Raw genomic sequence first — 19,829 nt, 5'->3', positions numbered from 1 at the left:
TTTATAATGCAAGTGAAACGAGGATTTGGTCAGACATTTGAAGGGTCTGCAGAAGAAAAATATTATATAGGCCGGGGACATGAGACAGCAGGAAACGGGAACTTTTCTTCCTTCTATTTTTGTGAATGGCAAGGCTGAGGATGTCAGAGAGTTCAGTTAAAATATGTGATTTATAAGAAAATATAATACTGTGTTTTATAAAGTTTATAAGCATTGCTGGCCTACCCAGTGAGGTGTTCCTAATGGTGGTGGTGGTGGCGGCAGCGTGTCAATGTGTTGAGAGGAAGAGGTGGTCTGGGAAATTCTGCTGAGCAAACTCTGGGGCCCATTTCCACCCCCCAGTTAGTCCACTCCACTCAACTGGTTCACACACTGAGTGGGTCTTTGGGTGTTGTGCCTGGGTAGTTGTTTTGGGATCTCTTCCAGTGGTTTGTCAGTATCTCCTTGTGGTCTAAGGAAGGAAACTTTGTTAACCTTAGCATTGACCTTCAGAATATGTTTGTAACAGCGCTGCTTGTGTGGCATTAGGCTATGTAGTGATCGAAAGAAAAAAACAGACCTTTGCACATTTTTGCACTATATGGTGGTTGTATGAGGAGATTCACATTTCCTGCACAGCTAAGTCCTTGTGAAGTTACCTTGTTCTTTCTGTATTTGACATCTAGCAAGGTCTCTGTTTGGAAGGAAAGATCTAAGCTTAAAAATGAAGTGGCCAGAAATTATGGTAAAAGCAGATAGCATTGCTGATTTTAAGAAAAGTTTGGACAAATTCCTGGAGGAAAAGTCCATAGTCTGTTATTAAGACATGGGGGAAGTGTCTGCTTGCCCTGGATCGGTGGCATGGAATGTTGCTACTCTTTGGGTTTTGACCAGGTACTAGTGACCTGGATTGGTTACCATGAGAATGGGCTACTGGGCATGATGGACCATTGGTCTGACCCAGGTAGGCTATTCTTATGTTATGTTCTCATCTGTAGGGGCCTTTGTTTTCACTTCTTATTTTAATGTATTTTTTTTCTGGGAACTTATCAGTGTTTTTTAGAATGGGAACAAAAATGGAAGAGAATTAATATGTGTGGAATGGGGGGGTTTTACTAATTTCTTCAGCTAAATAATTAAATCCACTTCAACCAGACATAGGAGAACTCACGCATCATTCACACACCCTCCAACCAAAATCGTCAAAAGAAAAAAAACTGTTCGACAACCTCCTAACACTCGACCCCCAACTCTACAACCTATTGACCTCAACCACAAACTACAAAACCTTCAAAAACGAAATAAAAACCCTTCTATTCAAAAAACACATAAAACTGAACCAATACAATCAGAACTGTCCCAAGCATCACCTGCAACTACTCCATATGTACTTCTGATGTCATGACAATTCAGACATAATTTATGTTATGTTTGGATTAATGGTTACATATATGAGGTTCAATAAAAGAAAATTTTCAGTGCCTGTTTCTATTATGACCATTTATTTTTCATGGTTATTACAAAAAATATTTTTTTACATGGGGGTGGGTGTCAAAAAATGATGGGCCCCGGGTGCCACATACCCTAGGTACGTCACTGAGTATAAGTAGGCTAAAGAGAAACACAATGAAAACAAAAGAACACCTAGGAAGAGCATAAGCAAAAGAAAGAATATAACAATAAAATATAGAGGAAATGCTGAGAAAATAAAATAGATAGCATAAAAAAAGAAACTCAGAAAAATACAGATGTGAAAAAAAATCAAAATGAATTCATAAGAAAAGTCTAGAAATGATAATAAATCTAAGTGAAAGAATAAAGATATTGAATCGACCTGTTACTACTACAGATTGAAAGGTATAGGCTGGTAGGGTCAGGCCTAGAGTGAGGAAATGAGAGCGTAATAAAGAGTATGTTTGTATGTGCGTTTGTGTGAGAGTGTTGGCAGAGGCAGGGAAAACTAACCTAAGCCAATCTAGGGGGAGGGATGAAAGTCTACTCTCGCTCCCCCGCTAATCTAATATCCCTATCCCTTAGCCCACAGGTGTCAAACACAAGGCCCACTGGCCAAATCCAGCCCACCTGGCCGTTTTATGTGGCCTGCAGTGTGATGCGGCGTATTCATTGCTGCCCCCAGGTGTTTTGTCTTCTGGCCAGCTCCCTCCTCCTCACTGCCACAGTGTGCACAAAGGTGCGGCCGGCGGCGACTTCTACGTGCATCCAATGCCTCATCCAGAAGCATTCCCTCTGACGTTGCGACGAGCACAGACAGAAGGAAGAACAGCCACAGATTGGGAAAAGAATGTTTGAAACCCCAAATCATCAGACAACAAAGATAGGGGGAATAATTTTATTTTCAATTTAGTGATTGAATTGTGTCAATTTTGAGAATTTACATCTGCTGTCTATATTTTGCACTGTTCAGGAAGAAATGCATTTGTTTCTTTTTCTCTGGGGTTGTACAGAGTCTTGAAGCTTAGGATTTCGTTTGTATAAGTAGTTTTAGTTTGTGGTCCTGTATTTGCATAGGGGTTATCTGTGTTCTGATAGGAATGAATGTTTAGAAGCATACAGTATGCTTGGGAGGCATTCAAGTGGTTAGTGGAAAACTTTATAGGCAACCATAATTCTCCTTCATACAAGGAAGAAGTTCAGAATCTCCTTGACTCATATCAGAAACTTGGCTGTCGCATGTCATTAAAAAATACACTTTTTGCACTCACATCTTGACTTTTACCTGGAAAGTCTTGGTATGATGAGTGATGAGCAAGGAGAACATTTTCACCAGAACATTCGGCTAATGGAGCGTCGCTACCAAAGTTTCTGGAATGAGAGTATGATGGCTGACTACTTCTGGATGTGGTGCCGTGACAATCCAGACACAACTCACAAAAAGAAATCATACTCTAAGCATTTTTGAAGAAATATTGGTTGCTAAGTGACACAGTCCAGTATAATTATGCAATGCTGTATGCTTATTTGACTTTGGACTGAAGATACTGCAACATTTCTTTAAGTTGATGCTGCAATTCTTAGAACCCTATATGCTAAAACGCTATAAACTAACATTAGTCATAACTTTAAAAGTTTACATGACTGAAAAAACTAATAACAGATCTGAAATCAACGTGAAAAACTGATTTAGAAAAATGTGCTGTGTTGTTAGATGATTCCGAAAAAGTTTTTTTTGTTGCCTTGTGGCACTCTATTTTATTTTATTTTTAATAATCATAAGAACTGTTTTTTAAAAACTTATTGCATAAATAGCACAGTTTAACTTGGTCCCACAGGCAGTGGCCAGCATTTCACTAAGTGATGCATTAGAGCAGGGGTGTCCAACCTTTTGGCTTCACTGGGCTGCATTGGTCGAAAAAAATGTTTCTGGGGCTGCACAAACGTGCAAACTCTGCAGCAAGACAGAGGAGGGAGCCGGCAAGATGGTAAACACCAGGGGGCAGCAGAGGAAAGCACTGCATCGTCCTCAACCGGGGCCACACAAAATACTTCACTGGGCCGCAGGTTGGACACCCCTGCATTAGAGTATACAGAACCAAAATATTATAATTGTCACAATAGAAACATGCTCAGTGACCACTTATCTGGTAGCAGCATTCTGAACTAGTTGTGTAATGCTTTTAAATATGAAGTTAGTAAACCAGGAATAAGTGAGTACAATAATTAGTGCTTGCAACAATGTGTGAAAAATATCCATATTTAAATAACACTTCATGAGAGGCATTTTTGATAGAACTTCCAAGTAGGAATTGGGACATTCTACTCAAAATGCCCCCAAAAATGTCAACTCACAGCTATTTTTGAACAAGGAAAATATCAGGATTTCCTGTTTGAAAATAAGTGAGGACACTCTTACATTGAAAACAAACAAAATAAACTGCCATTTTCTAAAATGATAAATAATCCAAACCACCACTGGTAAATTACATATACTCAAGTCCACATGAACCAGGGTTAACAGGATCACTAAATATGATAAAAATAACTAACCCCCCTTTTACTAAGATAGAGGTTTCTATCGCAGCTTGGAGTGCTAAATGCTCAGACACTGCTCTGACACTCAATTTTATGAGTGTCGAAACAACGTTGGAACATTTAGCTCCCCAGGTTGAGATAGAAATGTCTACCACATCTTAGTACAAGAGGGCCTAAATGCAGATTTAAATTTAAATGCACTTATTTAAACTTATAATGGAAATAAGAGTAACCCCCGTGTTATAAGCTTACCCATATATAAGAGGTTCATTTTTAAAATAGAAAACCATCAAAATGTGGCATAAAGGGGCTGATGGACTTTTTCTCGCCAAACCTTTCAATTCAATATTTTTGAAATCCATTTTGTAGACAGATTTCCTTGGTGGTTTTCCGTAGTGCGTCTAAATCTCAAGGGGGCATGTTAGAGGTGTGGTTTGGGAAAGACTAGGGAGGGCTTATGATTTGGATGTTTTTCTGCAATAATTGAACATTTTAGAAAACATTCAGGGTACAATTTGGAGCTAGACCTATTTTAACAATGAATAAGTGCCAAAAAGGTGCCAAAACTGACCAGGAGGGATGAAGGCATTAACCCCCTCCCAACCCACACACCTATACACTTTCCTAATGGTTACTGACCATCCCACCCTCCAAAGATGTGAAGGAAACAGTGCATACTTGTCCAAATAATAGCTTCAGATGTTATGGCCAGTCCTAGTAGAGCAGGAAGCAGGTTCTTGGATATATGAACCTTCCAAAACTAACCCTAAATAATACAGAAAATAAGATGATATCTTTTTATTGGACTAAATACCTTTCTTTAATTAGGTTTTGGAGGCCAAAACCTCCTTCTTCAGATCAGGACAGTATACTGCTCTTGTAGTCTGTGTGTTCTGACTTAAGGATGGAGGTTTTGGCCTCTGAAAGCTAGTAAAAAAAATGTAATAAGTTAATTCAATGTAAAGGTAACACCTTATTTTCCATTTTTGCTTTATTCGTTAATGTTTATGTAACAATTGAAATATGTCACTTTTTGAAATTTACAACTGCTGTCTTTATATTTTGCACAGTACAGAGGCATATGTGTCACTGTTTCTGTTTCTCTGATGTTGCACTGTATGCAGAGTTTGGCTTCTTGGGGGTTTACTTTAATTTTCGGCTACATATTTCTATTTTTTGTTTGTGGTTATTTATTGATGAGAGTCTAACTGTGTTTATGTGTGAAAAAGGCTGGGTTTTCTGGTAAGCATTGAAGGCCAGATTCTACAAATGGCGCCGTTATCGGCGGCCACCTGAAAAACAGCCGTCAATCCTGTGTCAATCGTGCATCGGTGCCATTTGTAGAATCACAGCTTTGTTATAGGTAGGCACTGGAAATATAAGCCAGGGTTTTCAAGGCCTACGTTTCTGGTACCTACCTTTCATGTGAATCGTGGCTACTGAAGCACTTTTTGACACATAACACCACTTCCAGCATTAGCCATGCCTACAGTGGCATTAGCACTGTAAAGTGCCTCCTTAGCCACAATGCCTGCACCTTTTTTTTCTTAACCACCTTTATTTTTTTAAACAGCATTTTACTCTTAAGTTAGGCACCAGTAGGCTAACCTAAGGCACCGTTTATAGAATATAGGCCTGCATGTCTGCAAGATTGGTCTGAATTCAGCTTTTTAGTTTTTAAATAGGCGTATTAATGTTCTAGTGTTCACTGCAGTGTTTATAGTGCTGCCTTTCCTAGGAAGGTTCTTGTTGTGTGACCACCGGAAGTTAATAATGTTATGGTATGGTATGGTAGAATTGCTTTATAGATCCTGATATGTGTGTGTTCAAAAGTGTCCTATAGTTCTTGTACTGCTGGCACAGATGTTGCCCCCCCCTCCACCGCACAGATTTTAATTTGTTCTGTTCCGTTACACTCTGTCACATACCCCACCCTAGCCCTGCCCCATAACCTCATCCTAGCTCTAACCATTTTAGCCTTTCCAAATAATTGAGTCACCGACAGCCTATGGATGCCCTTTTTTCAGATACCCATCTGCTTTGAAAATGAGCGCCCAAGTGTCTCCGCTTGCAATTTTAAAAAAGCTCTTTGAATCAGATTTAATATGAGATTTCATAGAATGTTTTGAATCAAGGTATCCCTAGGCTTTTAACATGTAGAAATGAAAGCTGGGGATCCAAGATGGCGACTGAATAGGTTGTCTGTGTGTTTGCTCCTGACAACCTCCTCGAAGTTTGTGACTTTATTAGTGCTCTTTAAGAATTACCTGTTGAGCATGCTGAAGCGGAGAGGGAGAAGCGTCGCTGGGGCCTTGCGGTGCTCCGGGACTCCCGGGACTCCCGCCGCGGTTGGTGGCATAGAGGAGCTTATTCGGTGCATGCAGGGCATGTCAGCAGAAACAGGGCGGTTATCCCTGCTGGAGACGCTGCAAGGGAACGGCGCGCAGCAGATCTCCCTAGGGCTCGAGACAACTTTCAGCCTCCGAATCCTCAAGCGACCAGTTCCCCGAGGGAGGGGGAGCTTCCGGGTGTTGGAGTGCTCCCTCCTCCAGAGGCAGCAGAGTTTGACCTGAGGAAAGTAGACTCAGGCTCCTAGCTTTTGCTTGGGAACCTGAGCATGGAGTTTGAGGCATTAACATCTGTAGGAGTAGGATCAGCACAGCCTGAACAGCAGCTGGAAGACTTGCCAGTGGGTGAGCATAAAACTTTACATTTACAATTTCCTCAACTTGTTAAACCCCAGGTGGTAACGTTGGACGCTCTGTGGGACTTGGTAGCCACTATTCCAAAAACTATAGCTTCTCAATTTAACCAAGTGGAAGAAAAATTTAAAGAACATGATAAGGAAATCATAGGATTACAGAAAATTATTACTGATATTAAATCACAGATTGAAACTCAACAACAAAATAAATCCTTTAAAGCAATACAGGACGCATTGATTAAGGACAATACCAACTTAAGAAGAAAGCTTGAATCACTTGAGAATTTCTCAAAAAACAATAATCTTAGATTAATTAATTTTCCTAAAATTCCTATAGCAACTCCTAGAGATATGCTCAAACGTTACTTAGTAGAAATACTTGAAATTCCTGAATCTTCTATTCCACCATTCACACAGGCTTATTATTTGCCTGTTAAAGACACTAATGATCAAAAGAACTCTCAAGAAGCGAACCAAGAAGTGCTCTTACATTGGATAAAACATGGCTATTGAAGTTATATTTTAAAAATAAACACAAGGAATTTCTGGGATTGAAAGTTCAAATGTTTCCTGATTTGGCCAGGGACACACAGAGGCGTCGAAAGGAATTTTTATTGTTAAGCCCAGCAATTACTGACCTGGGAGCAACCTTTTTTCTCCGATACCCTTGCAAATGTATCGTTCATTATAAGTCGCATAAATTTGTTTTCTTTGAACCCTCACAACTGACAACATTCCTGTCTCTGTCAAGACTGGAGAAAGCTCATGATGTATGATGTATAGATGACTGCCTTACTACAGTTCTACCTATTACTGTTTCTTTCTTCTTTTGTACCTGATTGCTTTAAATTCCGTTTGATTTAATCTTGGATCCTATATGAGGACTTGAGCGTGATTTAAGACAGAATTTATTTTTCTTTTGAAATTTAATATGTTGGCTGCTTCTTTATTGAATCTTGCTTTTCTGTACAAGTTTAAACTTGATTGATTATAATTGAAAATTTATAAATATAAAGAAAAAAAAGAAATGAAAGCTAGAGCCGGCCATTCAGGCTGTGAAAGTGAAGGAGGTATTAAAACATCCAGTGATTGTGTCCACACCATAATATCAGTTTTAGAAAGGTTGAATGCACAGATTGTTTTGTGCCATCTAGTGCTCTATTGCTGAAACACACAAGGCAACATGAGTTTTTGTTAAGAAGGTGAATTTCAAAATATTTGCAGACTTGAAACTGGCTTTTGGACATTCTTAATATCGCTTCTGTAAGAAAGCAATCTAAATGCCGATTCACTAATTGTGGTGTAAATTTTAAACCTCTATGATCTTCTAAGTGCAAGAATTTTAGAATTAGCAGAATATAAATGCTCAAAAAAAATAATCAAAGGTTTTTGCATTGGAAAGGCTGGCTGTGTTGTTTCCCTTTTACCTTCACTGCTGAAGAATGAGGTATTGTTTTAATGGGCTTACAGTGAACTGTCACACCAGGGTCATTAGGCCATACATTCAGAATGCCATCACTCGATCCACTTGCCAGAACATCTCCACTCGGTGCCCACTGCAGGCCGCAAACACTTTGTTTATGTCGCAACATCCCAATGCGATGATCAGCAATTCTTACATCGTGCTGATGAATAAATCCCAGCCTTGAGCCACTAGATAGAAAAATGATAAGAAGTAGCAGTAGTAGTAATAAGTAGTCAGACCCAGGAAGACATGGACTCTTCACAATTTGACATGATCAACACAATCAAGAGCCTTACAATAGTCAATAAAACATATGTAGCTTTCCTTCTGATTCTTTAAACAAAATAAACTTATTAAACACATAAAAATTTAATACAATGATCACTGGATATGTAGAGTCAATATTCATTTACATGGTCAATGGCAATGCCAACTACATACGAGGGACCAAACTGAATCGAATACGAATATTTGTTATAGTCCTATATAACAGCTTCAGTTTGAATCATCTAACTCAGTGGTCTCAAACTCAAACCCTTTGCAGGGCCACAGTTTGGATGTGTAGGTACTTGAAGACCTTAGAAAAAATAGTTAATGTCTTATTAAAGAAATAACAATTTTGCATGAGGTAAAAACTATTTATAGTTTATAAATCTGTCCTTTTGGCTAAGTCTTAATAATAATATTGTCATTTATAGCTAAAGAGACGTATGATCAAGAAACTTTTATTTTACTTTTGTGATTATGATAAACATAAGGAGGGCCTCAAAATAGTACCTGGCGGGTTGCATGTGGCCCCCGGGCCGCGAGTTTGAGACCACTGCTCTAACTTATGCACACAAGAATCAAAATTCAGTTCTGATACAGAAGTTACAATATTGTAAGGTACTTTGGAGATTATATTCAATGGGGTAGTAAGGGGGGGAGGGGCAATCCACCCTGGGTGCTATGTTGGTGGGGGCGTCGACACCCCTCTTCCTCTGCCTCCCCTGCCTCTTCCATTCCTCCCCTCCACGTGCACGTCCCCCCCCCCCCTTTCCCTTGAAGTTGTTTGCGATGACCAACGATGTACTCTTCGCGACTCCCGTTGGCAATCCCACTGTCGTCAGAGGGAGAGCTGAGGGGGTCACAAAGAGCACGTCGTTGACTGCCATGAGCAACAACTTCAACTAGAAGTACAGGGGTAGGGAAGGGGGGGTGCACAATATACGGGATCGGGGAATGAGTTGGGGGGGGGGAAGCCGGTGATAAGGGTGAGGGAGGGGCACCACCACCCTAGGCACCTCTCACCCTCACTATGCCACCGATTATATTCAACCAGAAGTGGAGGGTTTTTGTTTTTTGGAAATGAAATTGTGCCCAGATATGAAGTGCTGGCACCTATCCAGGTAATGGCACTGGTTATTAGGGCAGTTCACAGCCTTCTGGGAGTTAACCGGGTACGGACAATATTTAATGGCGGTTCTGAGTTATGCACCCAGTTAACATAGGACAGCCTTTTTGCTCTCCTAGGTAAGCCAGAGAGTTAACCAGGCATCACCACTCCATATCGCAGTGCCCAGGTAACTCACAGCTCCTCCTGATTCTGCCTCCAGATCCCCCTGTCACTAATCAGATAGAGCCGCAGCAGTCTCCCTGGATTTTCAGTGGCACTATCTGGTTTGCGCCACTTAAAAATCTGGGGAACAGCTAGCAGGAAATAACCAGATAGAGGTAGGAGTCTCTCTCCCAATGACATCAGCCTCATTGTGTTTCCAATACAATGGCCACTTAAAATATATTGGATCCATTAAACAACATTCAATTACATTTTCTTGAAAATAAACTATAAGGGGACAATGTTCAAAATGATTTTACCAGGCTCAACTTGAGTGCCATTAAATAACGTTCACTGGGTGCCCACAGAATTTTTTTATTTATTTATTTATTTTTATTCTGTATAGTCCAAAGATCATAGCAGATAGCACCACTTAATATTCTGTGTTCCAGGTAGTTCCCACTTAATATTCTGTCCCAGGTAGTACCCACTTAATATTCTGTGTGGGTAGTTCCAGGGAGGAGCTTGGAGCTAATTAGATTATAAGTTCTTTTGAGAAGGGACTGTCTATTACACAGTTCTTTAACCACCAGTCCGTGGACCGGTGTCGGTCCGCAGGAAATTTTTGCCGGTCCACACAGGGCCGGCAAGATTGACTCCCTTCAATTTCCTGCCGGTCCGCACAGAGCCGTCAAGATCAACATCTGAAGTCTGCGCTGGGAGCCTCCAACAGTGGCTTTCTCCCCTCTCTGCAGCTCTCCTTTACTTCCCAGCGCAGCGATTTACGAAGGCAGCCTCGGGACTTTTGCTGAGTCGTGGCTGCCTCTGATGATACAACTTCCTCTTTCCTCAGAGGCGGCGCAATCCAACAAAGGACCCGAGACTGCGTTCCTGAATCGCTGCACTGAGAAATAAGGAGAGCTGCTGGGAGGGGAGAAAGCCACTATTGGAGTCTGTGAAGCTGCTGGGCAAGGGGAAACAGGGACAGCTGCTACTGGAGAGGGAGAAGGAGAGATGCTGCTGGGAGGGGAGGAGGGAAAGGAGTCTGGGAAGTTGCTGGGCAAGGGAATAAAAGGGACAGCTGCTAATGGACCTGGAGGGAAGGAGAAGGAGAGATGCTGATGGGAGGGGAGGAGGGAGAGGAGTCTGGGAAGCTGCTGGGCAAAGGAAAAAAAGGGACAGCTGCTACTGGACCTGGAGGGAAGCTTGTGGGCAAGGGGAAAAAAAGGGACAGCTGCTACTGGAGAAAGAGAAGGAGAGATGCTGCTGGGAGGGGAGGAAGGGAAGAGAGTTACTGCTGGACAGGAGGAGGAAGGAAGGGAGAATGAAAAAGGAAGGAAACAGATGGCAGAGAGATTAGAGGAGGGGAAGGGAAGACACAGGCATGAGAAAGTAGAGAGACTGATGATAGAAAGGGGTCAGCAGAAAAATAAGCAGAGAGGAACAACGATGATAGATCTGGTGTAGGAGAGACAAAAATGAAGAGAGCAGTGAAGCTGGAATGAATCATGTAAAAAGGAGAGAGGGGGCACAAGCTGGATAGAAAGGGGAGAGGGGCATAGAAAGAAGACAGATACCATATGGAAGGGGGAGAGGACAGACAGAGAATGGAAGGGGCAGATGCTGGATTGAAGAGACAGAGAGGGCAGAAGCTGGAAGGAAGAGAGTGAAAAGAAGATTGAAAGCAGAAACCAGAGACAACAAAAGGTAGAAAAAAATAATTTTATTTCTATTTTGTGATTAGAATATATCAGATTTGAAATATATATCTAGAGCTGGTGCTAGACATAACTGGGGACTGCAAAACCCAGGCAGTGCTTCTTTAGCTTCCAGCTGGCTTAGGGCGCTCTCTGACCAGGGGACAGTTGCCCTAGTTGCACTCCCCTAAAACTATTCCTGTCATGTGTGACTGCAGTATTCTGTTAGCATGATATTTCTGTGTAGCATTTTGTAATAATTTGGCTTGTTCAGTTTTCTTGATAGTAGAGAGGATATATGTGAAGGGGAGGGGAGACAGGGGTTTTGTTGATCCTTGTTCTGAATTATTTGTATTTATAAAATGACAATTGTACAGAATATTGTTTCTTTTTATACTTTAATAAAATACATTCAATATAAAATCATAACTGAGGCTTGTGTGGATGAGATCAGATGATTTGTGGGGACCGAGCTCGTGGAGATGGGGCGGAAACGGGGTTTTTAAATTTTAGTCCTAGTAGTTTGCCGGTCCACAAAATAATTCTTTTTTTTCTGCCGGTCCACGGGTGTAAAAAGGTTGAAGAACACTGGTCTATTATATGTTTAGAGGGGCATTTTCGATAATGCATCTAAGACCAACTTTGGATATATTCCTCAAGCCATCCAAATATCGGGGTGGGGAAATATCCATTTTCGAAACCACTAGACGTCCAACATTTTTTTTTTAATGACTTATTTGGTTCTCTTAGCCTTTAGGATGTCTTATCTTTTTGGCCATTTTCAAATACAAAAACATCCATGTTCAAAACATCCTAATGCAGACCATTTGGACATGGGAGGGACCAGCATAGTAATAGACAACCCAACAGAGCAGTGGGACACCTTAGAGGGCAATGCTGTGAATTTCACATTCACATTTTGACTGCCAGTACAAGTGGGATGTAGGATGTGGGCAAGCACACACATGAACACTACCAGTGACAGATAGCCAGAGGTGTTCTACTGTCATTGTACAGATTCTCACAAATTACGGACCTTGCACTGCCATCTTGTCCATTGGCATGTGCTGAGATTCAAATGCACATATCCACATCCATGCAAACCATGCAGTGAAGACTCCATAAATACAGAGGTTGCAACTGTCAGGAGGTGCAGGAAAATAGAGAGCCATGAGGGGGTCAGCAGAGCGAAGGGAAAAAAGGGAAGTTGTTTGAATCACTTTGTGCAGGGAGTGCCAAAATAACAGTGCTGAGGAAGCAGGAATGTCAGGGTCAGATCAGCTAGAATCAGGTTTTGAGGAAGGGGACGTAGAGAGCTACTGAGAATTTTCTAGGGATGTCATCCAGTCTGAAAATAATTGAATAATATGATTCATTTTATCTTCCTATTTTCTTTATAATTTTTTGAATGTCTTTTTTGCTCACCTGCTAAGAATATAGTGGTTCCAGCTCATTGCTCCAATTAGGGATTTATGGCCAAGCATATTTCTTAACCGCTTCTTAGTTTCAACATCCCATAACTTGAAAATTAAGCAAAAAGAATGTAATTTAGACTAGTAGAAATCTAACATTCTGGACAGCTTTGGTTCTAGAAGAAGGTGCTATCATTTCCCCCCTCTGAGCACCCCTCAATCCCCAAATAACTTACTAATTTTGAAAGGTTAAAAGCATGATGTTCCCTGCCCAAGAACCTATATCTAAACACAATTTGGTTCCGCTATAAACGGTCCAACTATTTCAAAGTTATAAAGGGAACACAAACACAAACCACATGCAGTTCTTATGAGAGAAGTGTCAACTTTTCCTCTTGCATCCAAACCACTTGCTGACTTTGAAAAGTCTTGAGGTATCACTGAAAAGCACAGAGCAAAATCCAAATTCCCTCTCTATAAGTTATATTTTTCCTTTTTCTTTTGTTTAGTCAAGTGACTTGTTCTATCAACCACTTCAAAGCTATAAAAACATTTGTCTTAAATTTTAGACATATCAATCCAAAACAAGACCCAAATCAGAAGAACAAAATAATTTCATCTAAAGTAAGGGTTCTTCTATACCACTGCAATCTATGAGGTACATAATCGAAACGGAAATGCGTAATGTCTTCTACCTTTAATACCAGATGACCCAACTTGCTGAAGAGCAACCATTTCTGATAAATTTTTTTAAAGAAATTATCCAATTGCTGTACCCCTTTGGTATGTTATAGTTGTGACCTGCCTAGGTTGTAGTTGGGATTTTAAAAAAATTAAATAAATAAACGCTGACTGTCGCCAGCTGAATTAGCTTGCAATATTGAATGCCAGACCATGTCTGAGCACCTGCAATGAATATTGGGGGCTATGTGTCAGTGGGCAGGCTGCTGAAGTTTATGTGGGCCCGGCTTATATTCGCGAGGCCCACATAAGTGAGTTATGTGGGCTCCAGCTGAATACTGGGCCAGGACCACATAACAATTTTACAAAAAAAACAAAAACCTGACAAGCCCCCTAGCAGATCACTCATGAATATTCATTGTGGATATCCTGAAAATCTGACTGACCTGGGGCTCCCCCAGGACAGGTTTTGGAGCCATTGTTCTCATTAAAATATGGACTTTGCTCTAATCTACATTTATTATATGTTACCGTATTTTTCGTTCCATAAGACGTACTTCCTCCCCCCCCCCAAAAAAAAAAAAAGTGGGTGGAAATGCAGGTGGGTCTTATGGAGCGAATATACTCTCTCCCAGTACCTTTTTTAAAATCAGTCGGTCCAGCACTGAAAGTCCCTGCCCCCCCCCTCGCCGGATTAGCCAAGGAACGGACCCCCATACGGTAATGTGTAAAACATATACAGAACTTGGCTGGAGTTGCCATACACAAAATTAGCTTCACACCACCGTCTTGGAACTTTGAAGGCTTCTTTGGTTGCTCTAGAATAAGCTAAGACTACAACGCGCTCATAGGACCCACTTGAGCTCCACAAGGCAACGTCCAGCCTTTTTCAGACACTAGGGGCGCTCTCCACCAGCCATTTCCCCACTGTCCGAACTTCCCAACCACAACAAGAGCCCATGCTGAAAAGAAACCAGGACAGAACCTTACATCGAATAGTATGAAACCTGCACCGTGGCTCTTTCTCAAAACTCTCTCCCAGTTTCAAAGCTTGCTCCTTTGAATCAAAGTTAGAAAAAGCCACTCCATTCATTCTACTTTACCACCCGGCTCCAGCAGACAACTACCATCTGTCGGCAGAATATAACTTTCCGTAGAGACCCTTCGCTCCACGCCAACTACGCAAATGGGAACCATGCCCCCTTTTGTGAAACAACCTTTGTGATTGGTGTATTAACTTCCGAATGAGAGAATTCCAAAGAGCCTGATTGGGGGAAGAGTGAGGCTTGCGGCAACTTGCCAGCAGTTCGTTGCACAAAGTCACTCCAGTATGCAAATAAGCTTCCTGTTGTCTTTTCATCACGACGGGCATGCTGAAGCCGAACTGTAAGTAGCCATTATGATGTTTAGTATGGGGGTTGGTGACGTCAAGCCTGGTTCACCGCGTGTCGAGTTCGGTGTTTCACTTCATTTTCATCCCAGGCTCCTTTTATAAAACCTGTTATTTGCAAAATCTTTAGAGTTTTTGGTCTTTGCCACAGTAAATCATGCCAGAAAGGGAGGGGCAGGAGCTTTCAGCGCTGGATTGACAGATTTTTATAAAGGTACCAGGGGGTGGGCCTGCCCTACTGCCTACCAACCACTAGATATGCCTACCATTAGACATGCCCCCCACTAGACATGCCCTGTCCCAGCCTACCATTAAATCACCAGAGGGGGGACAGGGTACAGGGCACACCATTTGTTTCAGAATTTTTTTTCTTTGTTTTCCTCCTCTAAAGGTGTGTTTTATAGAGCGAAAAATATGGTATATAATTAATTTCTCAACCTTGGATGAACATAAGAGAGCATTATTTCATTACCTGTACTTCTCCGTCACTGGTGCCAATTGCAAGACACCTTCCTTCCTTTATCCACGAAACCGAGGAAATATATTTTGAACTTGTATTAAAGTTGATGCTTTCAATCACTGTATATTTTTCTCCATCTAGAATCTGCACAGTAGAATCCAGAGCAATAGCCACAAGATTTTCAGAACTCCAGTCAAGAATATTTAGATCTATAACAAAAGCACAATTTGACATTAGTGTAACAATAAGGAGTGATGTTTTTACTAGAACTGGCAAAGATTTGGCAAATAAAATTCACTGGTCAAAGTGCAGAGCAGTGGCGTACCAAAGGGGGGTAGGGGGCGGTCCGCCCCGGGTGCAGCCTTAGGGGGGTGCACAGCCGGCCAGGTCCCCTTACCTTCGTGGCGCTTCCCGCTCCCCACCCGCCCGACTGACTGACCGACCGCCCGCCCGACCGACCGATAACAGGCCCGGTCCGACAGACTTCCCTGCCCTGTGACCGCGAGTCTAAATTACCTTCTTACAGCAGAGGGAGCACTGAAGCTGCGTGTGGCTGCCGTAAAGGTCATCTCTGACGCAACCGGAAGTTGCATCAGAGACGACCTTTACGGCAGCCATATGCAACTACAATGCTCCGGCTGCTGTAAGAAGGTAATTTAGACTCACGGCCACGGGGCAGGGAGATTTGTCAGACCGGGCCTGTTGTCGGTCGGGCGGTCGGGTGGGGGAGAAAGGGAGGAAAGGTGGAATGGAGAGGAAAAAACGCTTAAGGGAAATAGGTAAAACAGAGGGGGGAGAAGGACGCTGAAAGCACATGGGGAAGACAGAGGGGGGGAAGGACGCTGAAAGCACATGGGGAAGACAGAGGGGGGAGAAGGACGCTGAAAGCACATAGGGAAGACAGAGGGGGGAGAAGGATGCTGACAGGACATGGGGAAGACGGAGGGGGTGGAGAAGGACGCTGAAAGGAAATGGGGAAGAGAGAGTGGGGAGAAGATGTTGAAGGGAAATGGGGAAGAGAGAGTGGGGAGAAGACACTGAAGGGAAATGGGGAAGAGAGAGTGGGGAGAAGACGCTGGCAGAGAAGAAGACAGAGATGCCAAACTATGGGGGGAGCGGAGGGAAGAAGATGGGTGCCAGACCAATTTGGAAGGGGGAAGAAAGGGAGAGGCACAGTAACAGAGCAAATGGAAGACGCAGAGAGAAGAGAGACAGTGGATGGAAGGAATTCAATGAGAACATGAGGAAAGCAGAAACCAGGCAACAAAGGTAGAAAAAAAATTCTATTTGGGTTTTTTGTTTGTTTTTTTTTGCTTCAGGATAAAGTAGTATATTAGTTGATAAAAATTTATAAACAAAGCCCTGCCAGCTGAACATCTCTTTCTCCAGTTCAGCAGCCAGAACTTTGATTTATAAGGAAGGAATAAGCTAAATATTGCAGTACTGGGGCTTGTATGGATGCTACGGGGACGGGGCGGTGAATGGGGGGAGGGGCGGTGAAGAGGACGGTGCAGTGACGAGGACAGATTTTTCCCCGTTTCATTCTCTAGTGCTCATGTCAAAAGCTTCCCTCTGACTCAGCTTCCTGTTTCCGCTTTTGACTGAGCACCGCGTTGCCGATCTGAAGTTCTGTTGATGCCAGGGGTAGAAGGAGGCCCGTTGCCGATCTTAAGTGTCACCGGGGGGGGGGGGGGGGTGCATATCTTGTTGCCAAAATCAGAAAGGTAAGGAAGGGAGAAAGATGGGCCTGTGGTGGATGGAGAGATTGAGTGAAGGGGGCAGAGGATGGAAATGGGGAGAAAGGGGAGAGAGAAGAGGGCAGATGATGGAAGTAGGGAGAAGGGGCAGATGATGGAAGTGGGGAGAGAGAAGAGGGCAGATGATGGGGGAAAAGGATTGAGTTAGGGAAATACTGGAGGGGGTGAGGGAAAGTGGTGGTGAGTTGTAGGTAGACAGTAAAAAAGGAAATTGATGAGAGGGTAGTAAGAACGTAATCTAGATGGATGCAGAAAATAAATTGAAAAGGAAAATGAGGGAAGAAAGGGATTGCAGAAGAGAGGTGTAGGAGAGGGGAGGAGAGGAGAGAGATGTCAGACCAATGGGGGTGAAAGGAGAGATGGAAGGGGGAGGCATACAGTTTCTGGAAGGAGCATAGAAGGAGAGAAGATGCCATATAGAGAGGAGCAGAGAGATGGCAGACAGTGTATGGAAGGAAGACAGTAACAAGAAGATGAGGAAAGCAGAAACTAGAGAAGACAAAGGTAGAACAAAAATTTTCTATTTATTTATTGCTTTAGGAGACATGTGTCACTGTTTCTGTGGTGTTGCATTTTATGCAGAGTCCAGCTTCTTGCTGGTTTAATTTAACCTTTGTCTATGTATTTCTATTTTATCCCCCCTTTTTACAAAACTGCGGAGCGTTTTTTAGCACCAGCCATGGTGGTAGCAGCTCTGATGCAGTGGCGTACCAAGGGGGGGGGCAGGAGGGGCGGTCCGCCCTAGGTGCCAGCCCTGAGGGGGTGCTTCCGGCCTTGCCGTTCAGTCCCCCCCACCCCCGAAGGACCGCTTGCCCCACTGACCTTCCTGCACCACCTGTGAAGCAGCCCACAGCAGGTTCGCGACGTCAGCATCCCTGAGCTGCTTGGGCGCTGCTTCCTGCGCCGCGGTCCCACCCCTCCTCTGATGTCAGAGGAGGGGTGGGACCGCGGCGCAGGAAGCAGCGCCTAAGCAGCGCAGGGATAGCTGACGTCGCGATCCTGCTGTGGCTGCTTCGTAGGTGGTGCAGGAAGGTCAGTGGGGGCGAGCGGTCCTTCGGGGGTGGTGGGGGGGGGAATGAACGGCAAGGCCGGGAGCATAGGTAGTGCTGCTTCATAGGTGGTGTGGGGAGGCCAGGGGGGCGAGCGGTCCTTCGGGGTGGGGCGGGCGGGCAGGCAGGCAGGCTTTCAAGGGGGAGGGGGGTGACAGGCAGGCAGGCATTCAAGGAGGGACAGGCCTTCAAGGGGGGGCAGGCAGGCCTTCAAGGGGGGGGGGACAGGCCTTCGGGGGGGGGGTGCAGACCTTCAAGGAGGAGGGACAGGCCTTCAAGGGGGGGAGGCAGGCAGGCCTTCAAGAGAGGGCAGGCAGGCCTTCAAGGGGGGGACAGGTCTACAAGGGGGTGGGACAGGCCTTCAAGGGGGGGGGACAGGCCTTCGGGGGGCTGCAGGCCTTCGTGGGGGGTGCAGGCCTTCATGGGGGGTGCAGGGCTTTGGGGGGGTGCAGACCTTCAAGGGGGGACAGGCCTTCAAGGGGGGAGGCAGGCAGGCCTTCAAGAGGGGGCAGGCAGGCCTTCAAGGGGGGGGGACAGGTCTACAAGGGGGTGGGACAGGCCTTCAAGGGGGGGGACAGGCCTGTGGGGGGTGCAGGCCTTCGGGGGGGGTGCAGGGCTTCGGGGGGGTGCAGACCTTCAAGGGGGGACAGGCCTTCAAGGGGGGGACAGGCCTTCAAGGGGGGGACAGGCAGGCAGGCCTTCAAGGGGGGGACAGGCCTATAAGGGGGTGGGACAGGCCTTCAAGGGGGGGGCAGGCCTTCAGGGGGGGTGCAGGCCTTCAGGAGGGGTGCAGGCCTTTGGGGGGTGCAGACCTTCAAGGGGGTGCAGGCCTTCAAGGGGGGGGGCAGGCCTTCAAGGGGGGGACAGGCCTTCAAGGGGGGACAGGCCTTCAAGGGGGAGACAGGCAGGCAGGCCTACAAGGGGGGGACAGGCCTACAAGGGGGGGACAGGCCTTCAAGGGAGGTGCAGGCCTTCGGGGGGGTGCAGGCCTTCATGGGGGGGCAGGCCTTCGGGTGGGTGCAGGCCTTCGGGGGGGTGCAGACCTTCAAGGGGGAACACAGGCCTTCAAGGGGGGGACAGGCAGGCAGGCCTTCAAGGGGGGGGGACAGGCCTACAAGGGGGAGGGACAGGCCTTCAAGGGGGGGACAGGCCTACAAGGGGGTGGGGCAGGACTTCAAGGGGGGTGCAGGCCTTCAAGGGGGGACAGGCAGACCTTTAAGGGGGGACAGGCCTTTGGGGGGACCCTGGTTTAGAAGTACACGGAGGGAAGGGGGTGTTCAAAGAGACGTACATATGCCAAACTTTGGGGGGGAGGAAGAAATAATGCGTCTGAAAATAGAGTAGAGGGAGAGAGTTGATGGACCATGGGATTTAGGGAGGGAAGGAACAGAAAGGGAGAGAAATTGGACACAAGGGATGGTGTGGAGGAGGGATAGAGATACTAGATAGGAGGATAATTAGGAAAAGAAAGGGAGAGATGGTGGACTCTGGGGTGGTGGGGAAGGAGGGAGAAATGCCGGATGAAAGGGTAGTTAAGAAAAGGTGGATCTGTGGAGGGAGATGAAAAAACTGAAAGATACCAGACTTCCTGGGGAGGGAAGGGAAATGGAAAGGGAGGACAGAGTTGGCAGATGGATGGTTAGCACGCAGAAAGAAGAAAGAAGGAGACCCTGGCAAGCAAGTTATCAGAAGAAAACCAGAGCCTTGG

The 19,829-nt window shown here is 44.7% G+C and overlaps 1 protein-coding gene across 2 annotated transcripts in view; it reads right to left on the bottom strand.

Moving 5' to 3' along the window:
- The window catches only part of CDC20B (cell division cycle 20B), a 121,658-nt gene that overhangs the window by 16,027 nt on the left and 85,802 nt on the right, over window positions 1-19,829 (bottom strand). The window contains exons 7-9 of one of the 2 annotated variants that reach the window (XR_004538148.1): window positions 15,328-15,524; window positions 12,798-12,892; window positions 8,142-8,326 (exon numbers count right to left, since the gene is read on the bottom strand). Coding sequence is in view for 1 of the 2 variants with exons in the window: in XM_033931344.1 (XP_033787235.1) it covers window positions 8,101-8,326; window positions 12,798-12,892; window positions 15,328-15,524 (518 nt within the window). In the remaining variant the exon portion in view is untranslated. Of the gene's footprint in view, window positions 1-8,100; window positions 8,327-12,797; window positions 12,893-15,327; window positions 15,525-19,829 lie in introns of both variants that reach the window. The other variant, XM_033931344.1, reaches the window with a different exon arrangement.

This window comes from Geotrypetes seraphini, chromosome 1 (assembly GCF_902459505.1).
Source record: "Geotrypetes seraphini chromosome 1, aGeoSer1.1, whole genome shotgun sequence".
Lineage (NCBI taxonomy): Eukaryota > Metazoa > Chordata > Amphibia > Gymnophiona > Dermophiidae > Geotrypetes > Geotrypetes seraphini.
This window is presented reverse-complemented; position numbering and strand designations above follow the sequence as displayed.